This window comes from Artibeus jamaicensis, unplaced genomic scaffold (genome assembly GCF_021234435.1).
Source record: "Artibeus jamaicensis isolate MK-2021 breed Jamaican fruit bat unplaced genomic scaffold, CSHL_Jam_final scaffold_1031, whole genome shotgun sequence".
Classification (NCBI taxonomy): domain Eukaryota; kingdom Metazoa; phylum Chordata; class Mammalia; order Chiroptera; family Phyllostomidae; genus Artibeus; species Artibeus jamaicensis.
The window spans coordinates 5,565,102-5,582,660 of NW_026522026.1; the positions used below are offsets into that span (position 1 = coordinate 5,565,102).

General features: G+C 47.0%; 1 protein-coding gene across 3 annotated transcripts in view; it reads left to right on the plus strand.

Moving 5' to 3' along the window:
* Nucleotides 1-17,559, plus strand: part of SEPTIN11 (septin 11) — an 85,661-nt gene that overhangs the window by 60,847 nt on the left and 7,255 nt on the right. For all 3 annotated transcript variants that reach the window (XM_037147054.2, XM_037147055.2, XM_037147053.2), the window contains exons 4-9: nucleotides 139-325; nucleotides 3,450-3,611; nucleotides 6,798-6,894; nucleotides 8,370-8,538; nucleotides 14,363-14,495; nucleotides 15,841-16,028. In XM_037147054.2, the coding sequence (XP_037002949.1) occupies nucleotides 139-325; nucleotides 3,450-3,611; nucleotides 6,798-6,894; nucleotides 8,370-8,538; nucleotides 14,363-14,495; nucleotides 15,841-16,028 (936 nt within the window). The remainder of the gene's footprint in view (nucleotides 1-138; nucleotides 326-3,449; nucleotides 3,612-6,797; nucleotides 6,895-8,369; nucleotides 8,539-14,362; nucleotides 14,496-15,840; nucleotides 16,029-17,559) is intronic.

Below are 17,559 nucleotides of genomic sequence, written 5' to 3' on the forward strand. Positions count from 1 at the left end.
GGGCTTCGGCTCTCAGAGAAGAGGGAACGTCGAAGACTCCCCTGGGGCCCCGTGCCACCTGGAACTGCGCAAGAGCTTTGTGAGTAGAGACATGCTGACCTGAAAATGTGTTTTAGAAACCGTTCGTCTGCTTTCTAGCTATAAGCCCATAGTGGAATACATTGATGCCCAATTTGAGGCCTACTTGCAAGAAGAACTGAAGATCAAACGTTCTCTGTTCAACTACCATGACACCAGGATCCACGCTTGCCTCTATTTCATTGCCCCTACTGGACATTCGCTGAAGTCCCTGGACCTGGTCACCATGAAAAAGCTGGACAGTAAGGTACTCACTGCCATTCTGGCTCCTTCCACTGTACTGGTAGATCACCTTTATCTGAAGGCCCCAATTTATTCTCTCCTCTTATTGTAATTTGTTTTTATTTTTTTAAAGACTTTTTTTTTTAAAGAATAGATCTAGGTTCAAGGCAAAAATTAAGAGGGGGAGGTACAGAGGTTTCCCATATACCCCCTGCCCCAGGGCATGCGCAGCCTCCCCCATCACCAGCAGCCCCCACCAGGGTGGCCCCCTGGTAAACAACATCGATACATCATAATCCCCCAAAGTCCACAGTTTACATTAAGGTTTACTCTTGGTATATATTCTACGGGTTTGAACAAATGTGTAACAACTTGTATCCATCATTATAGGATCATACACAGTCGTTTCTCTGCCCTAAAAATCTTCTCTGCTCTGCCCATTCATCCTTTTACCCCTCCCTTCCAACCTATAATCTGTGTTTTCTGGTTTATAGAACCATAGGTCTGAGCAATGTGAGAAAAATGCTTTAAAACCTCTCTGGATGTTAGGAGTAAACAAAACAAATGAAACAAACAAACAAAGCCATGTAGCTTTGCTACAAAGTATTTTTAGTTATTACATTAGCATCAGTGTGTGCGCTCTGGTGAAGGCTGGGGAACTACGTAGTGAAGGCAGGAAAGGGTCAGAGGAGGGGTCAGATTTAGGGAGGTTAGAAAATAAACTTACGATTTGTTTATTTCCCTAAAAACCTTTGCTAAGTTTCTTAAGAGGATTGGCTTTAATTGGAAGTTTAGAATGAAAAAAATAAGTTAATTTTTTAAACCATGAGACGACAGTCCACCTTCTTAGATTTTAACACTGAGCTGCACCCGTGTGTTGGAAAGAAGTCTGAGCTTCAGTTGGACGCCCGAGCTGTCCATGTGGATAACCTCTCTCTTTCACAGCATTTGAAGGAAGGGACTGATAAGTTTGATAACATTTGATGATATGTCTTTTGGTTAATTTAATTTTTCATTGTGACATAAACAGAACATAAATACATTCTGAAATAAGTCAGCAGCAAACAAGAACAGCCACAGGATGAAGCTATGGGATTTTCTCCTAGATTCTAACTTCCTTTTGAGTTCAGTAAAAAGTGTCATCTTAGAGGGCTTTGTTGGGTATCTTTCTTTCGTCCACACAACTGTGTCGTAGTATATGCGTCTCTCCCGAGGGGCGTCACAGTGAAAGACGCCGAGAAGATCATCGGCCTGTCCCCAGGGCCACTGTCCGATCCAGCCCACACAGGGCCTGCAGCGGCTTGAAGCCGGGCTAGGTTCCTTGGCTTCCCACGCTGGTTCACAGAGTATTGTCACGGCCTGAAAGGGTTATGGCAGCTAGCATACTGTCGGGAGAATAAGTAGAAACCCTCCTCATCCCACTGGATTCAGCCGCAATAAGCCATCACTGGGGGGAGCACGCTGGGCACTGAGGCCGGTCCCCATGCTGTCCCGTCCCTGAGAGGCGGTGGGGAGGGCGGAGAGGCGGGCGGCTGCCTCACCCAGGCCCAGTGGAAAGGCCACTCGAGGCCAATATCCAGCAGAGGACTGTGTTTAGTAGAGCTGATTTAAAAAGGAAAAGAGAACAAGGCAAAACAAGCTTAAAAAGTAGGTTAAAAAAGAAAAGTCACCACAAGGCAAGTTAACCGCGTTCAAACAACCAATATCATCGTCGAGTTAGTGCCAGGGAGCACCTGAGAACGGTATCGTCAAAGGTGTGTTTATACAAGTAAAGAGTTAAGGCAGATATATGACCATTTCAGGAAAGATTTGCAAGTACCCCTCCCGGAGGAAAGGGACCTTAAGTCTAAATTACCTGGTGTGTCTATCTACTCTGATCAAATTGCCAGAAGACAATGACCCTCTACTCTTTTGTCTGTGCGGAGATCAACTGAGTATTCAGCGTGTACAGAAGATAGCCCATATGAACAACTGGGACCTTGTCATTTCTCCAGTCCTGACCCAAACGTGCTCCCCACAGTCACGGGTGCGTTTTTAGTCTGCTAAGTACAGGAGGAAGCCCAGGTGGGACAAGATCAAGAGTTGGTTGAGGAATAGGTTTTTCTATCAGCATGTCATCTCATTCTGGTTTACCAGGGATTTTTGATTAGGCTCTTGGGATAAAAGAAGCAAAGGAATGCAGACATGACCTGGAAAAGCTCTTCAAAGACTCTCTTCCCTGTCCAGGACTGCTTTCTCTCGGAGCGGGTTCCTTTTTGCCTGAGCCAGGGCAGGGTGGCGCTGGGAGCATGGTCCCAGGTATTGGTGACAGCAGCATCCTGTCCAAACCTCTGTGCCTACCAGGGAGGCGAAGAAAGTTTAACCTTAAAAACATATCCTGTGCACAGTGCTGGCAGAAGCTGGGAGGATATCCCACCTTGGGGTCTGGGGCTCCCCCTGCAGGACACCCTCGGCTCTGGTCGCGGCCGGCTGCCCTCCTCCAGCTCCCAGTGCCCCTGGTCTCTGTGACCGAAGCTCCGAAAGCAAGCCCAGCCTTTGGCACTGGGTCTCCTTCTGGCATGAAGGAGTTAAGTGAGCTGACTTCCAAAGGAATTAGTTGGTGTGATGTTGAAAATTTTTAAAGTAGGTAAAACCATTTTTGTTTTGGTTAATACCTAGGGTCTCTACTCCTAGAAGTTCCCAGATTATCAGAAGAAAGAAAAGATGTTATCCGGTGTGGAGCTGAATATTTCACCGATCTAACTAATGAACACTTTATTATTAGACTGTGAGGAACATGCCAAAATCAAGTTCCTAAAGGAGCTGGGAGGGTCCTCAAAGGAGTGGTTGCTTGTTCAAAGAATAGCTTCTTTGTTATCGCTATTTGTCATGGAGAAGCACTTCCTCTTACTCTGCAAAGAATGTAGCCCAAGAGAGGAAATCACAAGTGTGCTTTCGGTACAGACGGGAGGAAGTAAAAGTGCTCACAGACGAAACTAAAAGATTATCTCATGTCTTCGTAATTTTGCATCTAAGTCAAAAGTCCCGTTTTAAATCTTTTTTTAAGAGTAGTTTTATAATTTTTATTTATGTTTGCTATGTTTTATTCATTCATCTAATTATTTTTCTCACATTGGAATTGTGTAAAAATGGAAGTGTTTGTTTTACAGGTGAACATCATTCCAATAATTGCAAAAGCTGACACCATTGCCAAGAACGAATTGCACAAATTCAAGAGTAAGATCATGAGCGAGCTGGTCAGCAATGGAGTCCAGATATATCAGTTCCCCACAGATGAAGAAACCGTGGCCGAGATTAATGCAACCATGAGTGTAAGTCCTCCAGTAAGAAAGGACCAACCTGTGATTTTCCCGAAGGCTTGTCTCGGTGTCAGCCCTGCAGGGCGACCAGGATGCTGGCAGGAAACCTGATGCCTTCAGGTGGTTTAGCTCTGCCACGGTTCCAAGTCCTGTGGCTCCAGGTTCCCACCCATCAAATAAATGGGAGAGTTTAAAACGAGATGATCTCGAATCTCCTTCTCACTCTAACAATTACGATTTCCATAGCAAATCTTGTGGAAAGGGAATGCCTGCCCACTTCCATTTCACATAAAGCAACTTAAAGGCAATAGATCTCTGCTTGCCTGTGCCCGGGTTGGCAGAAGCATGTCCGCCTGCCGCACTTTTGCTTCTGAGATTGGTTCCCGCCTTTTGTCTTTCCCCACCCTTTCCTAAAGTATTCGGTCAACCGGCAGCTGAGGGTACACTTCCCACATCACAGGGAGGAACAGGTCAGGAGATGTATGACTGCACTTCAGCAGTTGAAGTGTGACCTGCTGTGATGTGATGTCTCCTGGTGAGCCCCCCTCCCCCGCCGACTGATAGCCGCACCCTCCCACTGCTCTGTGCATCTGAGCCACGCGGGCTTCGGGCATCTTTTTTCACTTGGAAGTGCGCAACTTCTGTCAGAGCAGCATTCTTTGCATGATGTTGTCGATGTCTGGTAATTCTTTGGAATTCTTACAGCTGTAGGTTACCTTCAGTGAAAGGTAATTAGAAGCCACCAAATAATTTGGCCTTAACTACATACATGCTAAAAATTGATTCAGATGTGTGCTAGCGGCAGCAGAGGTCAGTCTGAAGTTTTAAATTTGTGGAAGGTGGAGGTATACTCTGCTTTTGTTAAGAGATCTGAACATGAAAAATTGTGCCTAATGTCATTGTTAAATGAACAAATGACACTTTAAGAAATTAACAGCCTTATTGAGATATAATTGATATAGTGTACAATTCAGTGGTTTCTAGTGTATTCACAGACTTGTACAACCAGTGCCACAAACAATTTTAGGACATTTTCATCACCCCCAAAAGAAACCATGTACCTTTTAGCTGTTAATTCTCGAGCCATCTCAGCCATAGGCAATCACTAATCTATTTTCTCTTCTCTGTATTTGCCAATTCTGGACATTTTGTATAAGGGAGTCACACTGAAGTTCATCTAGAGAATTAGATGACCTGATCAAGGTCATCTAGTTAACAGCAGCTTTGAGATTTCAGCCCAGCCCTCCTGGCCCCTGGTCCTGTGCCTGGCCTGATGTTCGCCACCATAATTTAGATCAGAGTTACTCACAAAACCACCTCTTATTTCTTCAGTTCGCCTGTGGACTTTCCTACAGAGAGCTATTTTCATACAGGGAGGGTTTCCTCCTTAAATTAATCCCAATACGACTAGGACTTCGGGAGCAAATGTAACTTTCTTCCTCTCTGGGGCAGTTATTGTATGAATTTAAAATGTAGGGATCTCATTAATACAGAGGTGGTCCGGCTTCACTCTGCCCTGTTCTGGTCACACTCTGAGTTGTGTGACCGCTCTGGCTGTCGTCATCCTTCTGTGGCCGGGGTAGTGGAGGCTCTGGAAGAAGCTGGAGAGCTGAGTCTTTCTGGGAAATAGGCAGGAAGGGGCGTGAGAGGCAGGTTGCCCGAAGGGAGAACGACTGGACTTATTCTAGAGACAGAACCAAAACAAGTGGGCCAGAAAGCAGGGAGGGGTTTGGGCCCGTGGGAAGTGTGGCTGTCACGGCAGTACAACAAACACCCACGGAAGTAGCAGCCCCATCACAAGCGGAGGGTAAAGACGCGCTGTTTCCGCTCACTCAGGGGGAGAACTTGGAGGGAACTCCTGTACTGGCTCAAAGCGATATGTCAGGTTTTTCTGCCTCTAAAATTCTTTGGATCTGGGTATTCAGAGCTTCATCATAATAGTAGCACCTGACATTTTTGGCATTTATGGAGCCTTTACTATGTACCAGGTACTGTTTGAGGCTTTACACTTTTTTAAATGGTTTTACTTATTTGTTTATTTTTTTAGAGAAGGGAAGGGAGGAAGAGAGAGAGGGAGAGAAACATCAATGTGTGAGGGATACATCAGTCTCCCAGAGCTGAGGACCTGGCCCACAACTCAGGCCTGTGCCCTTGACTGGGAATTGAACTGGTGACCTTGTGGTTCTCAGGCCAGCACTCAATCCACTGAGCCACACCAGCCAGGGCTCAAGGTTTTACACTTAATCTTTGCAGTAATCCCTTGAGGAAGCACTATTATTATTTCTACCTGACATGTGGGAAACGGCAGCCGTGCACCTAAAATTGCACAGATGTTGGCAGCGGAGGTAGGATGTGAACCCAGGCAGCTTCGCTCTAGAGCTGGCCCTTTATGCTGACCACCACCCGAGCCAAGCAGCTGTGCCTGTTTGCACCATTGTCCAAGACTTGGGCTCAGATGCCCCTTGTTTATTCCACCATAGAACTGCAGTTTGGGTACCAGTGTGGGTTTCCAACAATGTGGGAGGCTGACAGAGGCAGGTGGAAGACCAGTCTGCCAGAGCTGGGGAAGGTAACCACAGCAGGTCCTTGAATAATGTCATTTTGTTCAGCGTCACTGCATTAGGACTTGGATGAGTGAACAAAGAGTAGATTCTGGCCAGGGCCACGGTCTGCATGGCGTTGCCACATTCTCCCTGTGCTGGTGCGGGCCTTCTCCAAGGACTCAGGTTTCCCTCCCACATCCCAAACGTGTGCACATTAGGTGAACCCACGTGTGTCTAAATTGTCCCAGTCCATTTGTCCACAGTGAGGTGTGGGTGTGAGTGTGTGTCCAGTGATGGACGGCTGGGTGTCCTGTCCAGAGGGGTGTCCCTCCTGGTGTTCAGAGCTGCCAGGAGAGGTTCTGGTCATAGAATCAGCGAGTTGGAATATAATGATCTTCCTTGTTTTTATTAACCTTTCTTAACTGTATGTGTAGCTTACGTGTATTTCCCTATTTAGAAATGTTTTGGGTCTTTAGAAGTTTAATGATGTCTCTGTGACCAGAAATATGCCATAGGAACTTAACTTTTGTTGATATCAACTAGACAATAGTAAAATGATTTTGTTTTCTGGTCATTTTGCTTGTTGCCATTTCTAAGAACCCATTGAAGACATTAATTGAGGACTCGCTGTCTCTGTCCTTGTATTGCTTGGCAGGTGCACCTGCCATTCGCAGTGGTCGGCAGCACTGAAGAGGTCAAGATCGGCAACAAGATGGCCAAGGCCCGGCAGTACCCGTGGGGCGTGGTGCAGGGTATGTGTGTGACACCGGCAAGGGATCCTCTGTACTTAACCCTGTGCCCACCCCCACCTTCCTCCGTCCCCACCGTGCCTGGGGAGGTCCTTAATCGTGGGCAGGTGGAAGGGAGCGACAGGGGTGTACACCTGGCCGTCGTCAAGGTAGGAAAGGTACAGTGACCAGGTAGGACAATGGTGACAATGGAAAGGAGTGGCTGCAAAACCCTAGTGCCAGTGAGGCAGCCCCTGAAGGATGGATTGCGTGGGAAGTTCACTAGAAGTCCTGATAGAAAAGACTCCCTCCCCAGGAGTGGGAGCCAGTTTCCTCAGGAAAGTATAAGAAAGCTGCAAGGAGTTTCTTGCAGACGAGAGAATGGTTGTTTTTCCGTGCTCGTTTGTCTCTGGAAACATTGTCCCCCCGGTGAGTGTTAACGCAGCAAACGTCCGGGAATTAGGAGGACAGCGGACCTGTGTCTGGCACCGAGACAGGACCCCAGTCTCCGACCTGAAGGAGCTCCCCGTGTGCCCCTGTGACGGGCAAGGACTCTATACCTGCTGTGTGTCCTGCAGCAGGACGTGCAATGCTGTGGCGTATGGATGGTCCCGGAAAGCTGCTTCATTGGTTTGAGATATGCGAGGCTTGAGTTCCTGTGTTCTGAATAAAGGCCAGAAATCTGTGAGGAAAAGAAATGATACCTTTGAGATCCTAGGAAAATTACAATTTTTATAAATTTTACCAATTTCTCTACAAGAAAATATTCTTCATAGAATCGATCAAATTAAAGGAGATGGTATGTAAAAAAAAAAAAAGGCTTGTACAGCCCCAGACAGCAGGGAGTGGTAGAAATGGGCCTGTCTTTGCAGCCAGACGTCCCGGTTTTGAATACAGACTCTGCTGCCTCTAACTGAGCAAAACCATGCTTCTGTGTCTGCAGAGCAAGAGTCCCAGTGCCTCCTTGGTAGAATTATTATGAAGATAAACATAGATATCTTCATAGATAGACATTGTTTATATATCTCTTCCCACAGTGCCCTGCGCTGAGCAGGCACTGGGCAGTCACTCATGTCGGAAATCTTGCCTTCAATGGGGGAGTAAGGTCAATCTGGTAAGGGATCTTTTTTTTTTTTTTTTTAAGATTTTATTTATTTATCTTTAGAGGGGAAGGGAAGGAGAGAGGGAGAGAAACATCAATGTATGGTTGCCTTTCATGGGTCCCCTGCTGGGAATTGGCCTGCAGGGAACTGGTCTGCAACCCAGGCATGTGCCCTGACTGGGAATCGAACCGCGATTGTCTGGTTCGCAGGCCCGTGCTCAATCCACTGAGCTACACCAGCCAGGGCTTTTGGTAAGGGATCTTAAGGTGGCTTTGAGTCCTCAGAGATTTCAGGAGCATTGGTAACAACATCTTGGACACATCGCTTCAGATCTCGTTGACATTATTGCTGATAGCAGCCTCCCCCCGCCAACTTCCCCTGCCCCATCTCTTGCAGTTGAGAATGAAAACCATTGTGATTTTGTGAAACTTCGGGAGATGCTGATCCGCGTGAACATGGAAGATTTGCGGGAACAGACCCACACTCGCCATTATGAGTTGTATCGGCGCTGTAAGCTCGAGGAGATGGGGTTCAAGGACACTGACCCTGACAGCAAGCCCTTCAGGTAGGAGGCCACGTGGCAGTCGGGTGTTTCCAAGACAGTGGCGAAGGCGGTGTGTGGGTGCGTCACAGAAATGCTTGTTGGGTTGAAATATCCAGAGGAAAGCACCTGCAGGGGGCAGAGTAAACTCATATGTTGCTGGGCATTGCGATAACTTTATCTTTCATTCTTTTATTGTACCTTTTCCATTACCATTTAGTCCCCTTGTACCCGCCTCCCCTCCACAGTCACCACACTGTCGTTGGTGTTCATGAGTCCTTTTTCCTTTTTGCTCGATCCCTCCACCCAGTAACCTCTCCCCGACCCCCACCATAGCTGTCATCCTGCTCTCCCCATTCTCCTTGTTCAGTTTGTTCATTAGATTCCACACATGAGTGAAATCATATGGTATTTGTCTTCCTTGACTGGCTTATTTCATGTAGCATAATGTTCGCCAGGGCCCTCTAATAACCACTTTATGTGCATCACTCAACCATCAATGCAGTTGATGTCATTCTCAGTTTACAGATGAGGAGACCAAGGACCTGAATGTGTAAGCAATCTGCCCACGGTCCCACGAGTGGGAAGTGGGTGGGGGGTGGCTTTGGAACTAGCGCTCTTCACCAGGGAGGCCCAGAGCCTGGCCCAGGCATTTCCAAAGGCGTGGCTGCTCTCTACAGTTTGCCTCATTCATTTTTGCCAAATAGGTTGGACTTCCCAAGCCTCACTCTTTTGGAAGTGTTCTACTGGCTTTGAGCGGCTCAATACAATTCTAGTAACAAATGACTAGGAAAGGGGATAACTTAGAGAAAATTTCTTATGGACTTACCCACGTCATTGATGGTTGGCCATGAAGAGGCAAAATGTGAAGGGGAAACGACTGAAATCACTGTAAAGTTAGAGGCTGAGCAGAGGCCCAGGCCCTGCCAGAGCCAGTGAAGGGCTGGGGGGTCTGCCAGGGCCGGGTGCCTGGCCTGGTGAAACACCAGTGGAAGCTGGGCAGTCAGGCAAGGCTCGCAGGAGGGCATTGCTTTGTTCACACCGAGCCTTTGCAGTTTTCATTATAGAGTATAGACGTGAGGTATGTCTGGGCTCTGAGTCTCCACGGACAGGAGGCCACAGGTCCTGGGAGAAAACTGTTTTCCTCCTCCTTTGTGTCCAGCCCTGTAACTCACACTCCTGCTACCTAGGGGCTGGCTGGCACAGTGCCAGAGGCAGCCTGCAGGGGGTGTGGCAGACTCCGCCCCCGGGATCCGAGCCACCCTAGGGGCTGTAGGGGGTTGCGGGAACAGATGGAGACCCCAGCAGAAGGTGACCTCTGGCCCAGTTTGCATCCTTCAGTCCCACCCTGGGGGCTTGCAAAACTGGCATTCTTCAACCACCTGAAAGGTCACTTTCTGAGTCAGGGTAGAAAATGCCTTTTTATGCCAGCAAGTTTAGCTCACTGAACCTTCAGGCCCACTCTGTGGTTTCTGAACCTGATGAAAAATGGATTTCCTGTGGGAGAGGTGGTCTTTATTTTTTCATGAAGGTTTTTTTCCCCATGCATAGAGACGGAACAAAAAAACTGCGATGAACTCGAACTCATTTGGCCCTGTCCCTCATCGGGATCCAGGCAAGCAGGCAGGGCGGGAGAGCGAGGGCAAAGTCAGAAGTCCGGGTCAAGTCCTGACCCTACTGTACTCAGCTCCTCAACCTGTCTGGGCCTCAGGGTCCTCATCTGTAAAACAAGGAGTGGGCGGATCAGGACACAGTCAGTTCTCGTAAACGGACTTTCTGTGTGTCAGGCCAGGTAGCAACCCAAGCAGAGCCCCCTGCCACCCCCCGACCCACGGCCCCACTGCCCCTTTCTGGCCGGCCTTTGGAGTAGAGGGAAGGGATATAGCAGGTGAGTGGGGACCGGTCTAGTCCCTGCTTTTCTCCTGCGATGCCACTGCCCTTTGCCCAGGAGTCCCCGTCTGTACCACTCCTTCCTCATCTCAGAATACCCCCTTCTCCTTGACTCCGCCCGTCAGGTTGCAGAAAGTGCACAGTGACCTCCCTTCTCTCCAGAGATCACAAAGTTTTCAGGCCCTGAGACACGTTTGTTGTTGTTGTTGTTGTGAGTATTCAGGCCTCGGTTTGGTGCAGTGCAGCGGGCAGAGGTCCCCTCTGGGCCAGGTGGCCTGGTGCAGCTCCCGACTCTGTCACTTCCTCAGTGTGTGAACTAAATAGGCTGCTAAACACTCCGTGTCCAGTCTCTCCATCTCTGACATGGAAGGTGATGATCCTGACCTCATTGGTCAGTTGTGAGGATTTGTGAATTCCCACGTGTAAATTGCTGCATAAACAAAGGTGACGTCTCACACCCGGGCATGTGCCCCCCACTAGGTGGTGCCAGGAGATTACGACATATTCAGAGGGAATTATGCTGTGTAAATTGTTAGAATGAAGGATGAATTGAAGTGTCTGTGTTTATGCTCCCTTTTTTTGACTTCCATGAACAAAACCTGCCTCAATCAAGGGTTATTAGGAGAAAAACAAGAAGGAAAAATCCTAGTTTCAAACCAGCCTAAACCTTATGAAAGATTGTGCGTTTCTCACTTAGAAAGAGTGTTTATAACTGTAATTAAAAATTAAGTTGGAAGAGCTAAAAGTTGCACAGGATACCATTGCTTTAGGTATCTGTGCGTGGATAGTGTAGAACCAGTCCCTTGTGGACAGGATTTCTCTGACTGGAAGCACTGGGAGGGATTCTGCTACCTCCTGTACATTTCAACTGGCAGAGGATCCTGGGAAATATTTCTTCTGTGCATGCTTGTGGTTGTTCTGAGTCATTTCTAAATCACTTACTATAGTTGTGACTCCTTGGAATGAGGTTTCATGATTTCTGTCTTACATGTTGCCGATCATTTCCAATGTCAGACTTCTCGGGATACAGCGATCCGAGTCCCATTACCTGAGCCCATTTTCCTGTTCCAGACCAGAATGTCAAACCAATACCGGACTCTTGGCTGAGACCACCTGGCCAGCAGCAGCGTTGCTCCTTAGTCTTTCTCTAGCACATGGCTTTTCAATTTAAGGCTGCACCCTCTACTGTAAAACCTGTTCTATGTTATGATCCAAGTTACACATTTCATGAAGCAATACTTGCTCTTATTGTTTGTACTGCACTCTGGTATTTTCTGTGCTGTTTTCTCAAATGTTTTCCTTTTAACATATTGGTTAAGACTCTTGATTGGGTCATGACCCATAGTGTGAAAATGCATCTCTAGAAACTGGAGCACAAGGTGGGCTGTGGCTGGGACTAGGTGAGGCACAGTCATCTGGAGCATTCTCAGTATTCTGGGTAGCAGTGTCCAAAGCACATTCTCTCTGTGGGTTATCTGAGGACATGTTTACTGATTTTTAGAGAGAGGGGAAAAGAGAGAAAGAGTGGCCTCCCACACACACCCTGACCAGAGAGAGATCAGACCCACAGCCCAGGTGCGTGTCCTGACAGGAATCACACCCACAACTGTTCAGCGTACGGGCCGACGCTCCAGCCAGCTGAGCCACCCAGCCAGGGCACTGTGGATTACTTTTTTAAAGTTTCCCTGATTAAACATCTCTGGGGAGTTCTAAGTCAATCAACTTAAATACGTTCTTTACTGAAAGACGTTTCGGAGCATTTAAAATAAGCAGTGGATGGCAGACTGGTTACATCAGATTACTTGGGGAGCATTTAAAAATAACGGGTTAGTTTGCCTTCACTTGACATCCTGAGTCAGCGTCTCCAGGAGCGGAGTGAGAAACTGTTCGGCAGCCCAGTAAAACATGCCCAGGCGGCCCTGGTGTGCTGCGGGTTCGGGAGCCCTGCACGCATCCGTCCTGAAGGGAGATCGCACGTAGCATTTCCTTTTATTCTTTTGATGTGCAAACACCTCTGTTTAAGATCTCTGGAACTAGTGATCTCTGAAACACACTTGGCGTGGTGTTTCCTGCTAGCATTTCTATGAATGGTGTCCCACTGCTTGTTAGAAAGCAGAGAAGATGTATTTATTATCCTAAAATCTTCAAAAAACAAGTTTCCCCCCAAATTCCACAGCAGGGAAAAGCCATGTTTTTTTTGCCTTTGGCAATTCTGACTCAAAATAATGGTGATCAAGGGTTTATTGGAAGCTAACAAAATCAAATTCATGAATTACTTTGTTCTATTATTGATACATTTCTATATTTCTGTGGCTATATATCTTAAATTTTCAAGTCCAAATATTGCTATTAATATTAACCAACATTAATGTTGGCTAAACTTGTTTCAGCTTCATAAAATAATACATAAGCTAAATAAATATACCTCTGGAAACTCAAAACACAGGATTCCTCATTAACTGATAGTATTGATACTCTTGAAAGCAGGAGAACTTACTTTTAATTAGCCAAGAAAAGCATTGATTATAGAAGTAAAAACAATCCTAGTTAAGATGTTTTCTAACTATTTTTTATTTTTTAAGATTTGATCTATTCATTTTCAGAGAGAAGGGAAGGGAGGGAGAAAGAGGGAGAGAAACCTCAGTACGTGGCTGCCTCTTGTGCACCACCCCCCATGGGGACCTGGCCCACAACCCAGGCCTGTGCCCTGACTGGGAATCGATCCAGCGACCCTTTGCTTTGTAGGCCAGCACTTATTCCACTGAGCCACACCAGCCGGGGCCGATTGTTTAGTTCTTAGTCTACATGCACAAGCACTCCTACCACCTGAATGTCCATTTTCTTCTTCTAAAGGACATTTGTGAATACTGGGAGTGGCTCTCTGTGGTGCCCGGGGTCATCCAGAGGTGCTGTCCAGTGTGGAGTCAGCACTTTGATGAATTTGGTCCACGGGTAAAGGTGGATAATTCAGTAGGCTCATGTTGCTGTGACAACTCTTGTTTAGGGGTCTGCAAGGGAGTGATAGCAATAGCACCTTATAAAAATGTCACCAAATGTTTCTGTTTGGATGGGTGTAGGTGTGTGTTTTCTTAAGTTGTGTTACCAGAGGTGATGTTTCTGTAAACATGTTCGTTGTGACTTAGAGATAAAGCTGATTCATGGCATTCGATTTAAATACTGGGCTCCAAATTCTGTAGACAGTCAGGAGGAGGATGGGGTTTAAAGTAAAAATAAAACTCCTCCCTGCTCTGTTTACATGTGGTAATACAATGTTAGAAGTAGCGACTTCGTGGAACATCTTTAGCTGCACTGTTGTCTCTGTAGACAGTATTGAGTCCGTTTTCTAGACTGGAGACTGGAGGGCGATGAGTGGGGAGAGGGTCACATTTGTTAAGCACTGAATGCTTTAGTCATGGTGGCCCCACTGAATTCCCATGGTCATATCCCTGGAAGGTACGCGCTGTTGTATCCACATCTTACACAGGGAGCAGCTGAGGCTCAGAGGCTGTGCCCTTGCCCAGCTCAGTCTGTGAGTCGCTGTGGCCAGAATCCAAAACTTGATCTGTCTGGCTCCAGTATCTCTACAGTTTTCTCCCTACACGACACCACCTCCACCTTCTAAAACTCTTTATCATATCTTTGGTGTCTACCTGGTCTGCTGATCCAGAAAATACCATCCAGCCCAGCCCACCTTTCCCTGTGTGAATACGTGTAGAATAAAACACGGCCAGTAGACACGGCCTGTTAGTGCCGCACTGTGCTTGTTGGTTCAGCTCTGGTTCTTGGTGCACTTTCTGTCCGATCCCCACAAAACTAAAAAGCAGATGGTGCTGTTTTATATGCCTTTAAATGGTAAGTGGCAACCCTGTCTACTTTTTGAAAGAGAGTGGGTAGAAAGTCTACAAACTGAAATTTCGTATGCAGTTTCAATGACACTGTCTTTGTGACTTTTGAATAGCCTTCAGGAGACATACGAAGCAAAAAGGAATGAATTTCTGGGAGAACTTCAGAAGAAAGAAGAAGAAATGAGACAAATGTTTGTTATGAGAGTGAAGGAAAAAGAAGCTGAACTTAAAGAGGCAGAGAAAGAGGTAAGGCATCTATCTGTCCTTTATCAAGGGAGAAAAATAAGCAAGGTGTTTTATTAATACTTCGCATTTTATGAGACTTCATGCTGTTCTAAGTACCTTCAGCATACAATTTACCCACGCATGGCATGCTAATCTAGCAAGAAAAGTAGATCAGATATTCTTCTCCCCCATGTTACAGATGATAAGACTGAGAGTCACAAAGGTTAAGCAATCCATGCAGTCGTATACCTAGTTAGCACAGCGGAAAATAAAACGAGATCTTAGGTCTCCGGACCTGGCCCCACTTTCTTTGTACCTCTCTGTGCCCTCAGTATACAAGTCTGAAATGTGAGATTGGAGATTCTGGGACTGTGATTATTGTCTTAGTCTATCAGCCAAGTAACTCAGTGAGCTAAACAGCGGGTGGCCCATCGGCACTGACAGGGGATGGTCTCTGTACGCCGCGCCTGTGCTCAAGCCCCCTGTGGGCCTGCACTCTCTGCTCCAGCTTCCCTTTGACTCCATCTCATTCCAGATGCCCAGGCCCAATTCACTGCTTCCTAGAAGTTCGCATGGATTTCTGCTGTAACACTCATCCCATTGAGAGAGAGAGAATGTGTAACAGGCTTGCCCTGATGATAATGAGTATTTTGCGTCCTTGACCTATAGCTCAATACATTTACAAATGAAATGGTCTAAATAATTTTCTCACCATCCCTTTTACATTTATCTTCATAAAAATGACTGAAACTTAGAGATAATTTCAATAGAAAGCAATCGATACAGTTTTGCTGCAGAGAAAGAAAATTGAGACTTATTTGCAGTTGGTGTTAAGTACCAAGTGGATGCTAGGTAAAAATCTAGAATTACCTAGTAAGAGTATTCTTCTTTCTCCCTTCCAGTTTTTGTTTCTGCAGTGTGGTAATTTTTGAAATTCAATTTGTCAAGGGCCAGAAATTTCTCAACATACTCATCTGTAGTCACTGTATATGTCTCTAAGTAAATGCATATTATACATTATATACAGAACAACTCTTACCGCATGGACACATGTATCATGAGCATGGATAATTTTTACATTCTTCTTTATGCTTTTTACAATGAAATGTATTTTATTATCTGAAAAGGTACACAGGGATTCCCTTTAGCTCCACAGGATCCAGGTGTTGAAAGAGAGTACCTCTCCAAGGGATGCTTCTCCCGTCCACGCTTAGCTCTCCCCGGAGCACCAGACGCCGCTTGCCCCTGCAGTTAATGCATGTGCAGCCCCGTGATGCAGCTTGTGTTTTGAACAGATCCAGATAACCTTCTACTGATAAACCTTCCATTCCCTTCACCACGCTAGTTCTCTCCTTTTTCTCCCCAGCTCCACGAGAAGTTCGACCTCCTAAAGCGGACACACCAAGAAGAGAAGAAGAAAGTGGAAGACAAGAAGAAGGAGCTGGAGGAGGAGGTGAACAACTTCCAGAAGAAGAAAGCAGCAGCTCAGTTGCTACAGACCCAGGCCCAGCAGTCTGGGGCCCAGCAAACCAAGAAAGACAAGGATAAGAAAAAGTAAGCAGGTGTCACCCCAAGTACTGGGGCCTCTAACAATTTATTCCTCTTGCATGTCTCCACTTCTCCCATTCGCAGACTGGAAACCGGTCTATTAACCAGAAAGATAAAAGCAAGTATTTTGTCTACAGCGCAGGGAAGACGATAAAGGTTTTTAAAGTATTTCTAAAGGGTACACAAACATTAACTTATAAAACTTGACCCCACGGTCAGGCAGTCAGGACTGGAGGAACCTTTCGTCCCCAGTAGCGTCTTCGGCACCAACACTAGGACTTTTGAGAAGATGGGTTATTTCTCTACACTACTCTGTGGAGGCAGTCCTCATGACTCCTGGTAAAGAGCATCCTAAAATTATGGTTGTGAAAAATATTTTTCTATTCTGCATTGTAAGTCTTGACAAACCAGTCGTTGTTCCCCAGAGGAAAGATTTGGAGGAACTGCTAGTGGCCACCAGTTTTCCTCTAAATTCAGCAAGATGGTGACCTCTTTTATTGTGAAAATGGGCTCACAGTCCCATCCAGTTAGGACCCCCCGCCACAGCCCTCAAGACACGCCCATACCCACACACGCAAAACACTTTTAAATATGGCTTTGACATAAAGTGCCAAAGGGTCAGATTCTGCTCTCGTGGGGGCCACTTCCTGTGATACTCGGCGATGGCTGCCCGAACCCAGTGGGAGATTTGGGCCTTCCTTGACGTTCTCTGGTGATTTGATGCTGTCTGTCAAATCACCTCAAAGACCACAGGGTGCAGTTTTGTGACAGTTGCTGTTGGTGTGACAGGAAGCACGGTGGTCAGGACAACGCCTTGAGGGAAAGCTGTGTGTGGTCGGGTTGGTGAGCCCGTGGGCACTGTCCTCCGCAGCCTGGGTGTGCCTCGAGGGGGGCGCACGCAGCCCAGACAGTGCTCAGGATCCTCCTCGTCGTCCTGAGGTGCTAACATTTGGGGGGGCGCTGACAAAGGTAAACAATAAGAATGTTGGTGCTCGAGCAGGCAAAGGTACATGTGCAAATATACGTGTAGAAGACAAGGCTGGGTCTGCACGGCCACCGAGACCTGCCACTGGGATTGTTCACTCGGTCTTGGTGAGCAGGCAGGCTCACCCCAGAGGAGTCCGGTTACGTTGCCCGTGGTAGAAATCAAAATACCCTGCCACAGTGGCACACGGAGAGTGTTAAATCACACTTCACAAACTCTACAGGCTCTGAGACAGCAGAAAATACGTCAAGAGAGCCAAGGAGCAGGCACATTTTCTGAGCAATAGAAAGCAGTTGGTGTAGGTGAGGTGTCATTTTAATGGGGTTGGTACGGGTCAGTACTGAAAGTGCTGAACAGGCTCCCAGGGCGGAGCATTTAGTCCGGCTAGATGGAGTTCTGAGAGCAGCAGGTGCTCGGCCGATAGTCCGGTTGGAGGAAGCATTCTTTGCAGCTGCACGCACAGCGGAGCTGGTCACCCCTGCTGACACTCCCCACGCAGAGACTCGGAGGGACAGCGCCTCCTGCGGCGAAGACAAACCTAAAGCCATTTCG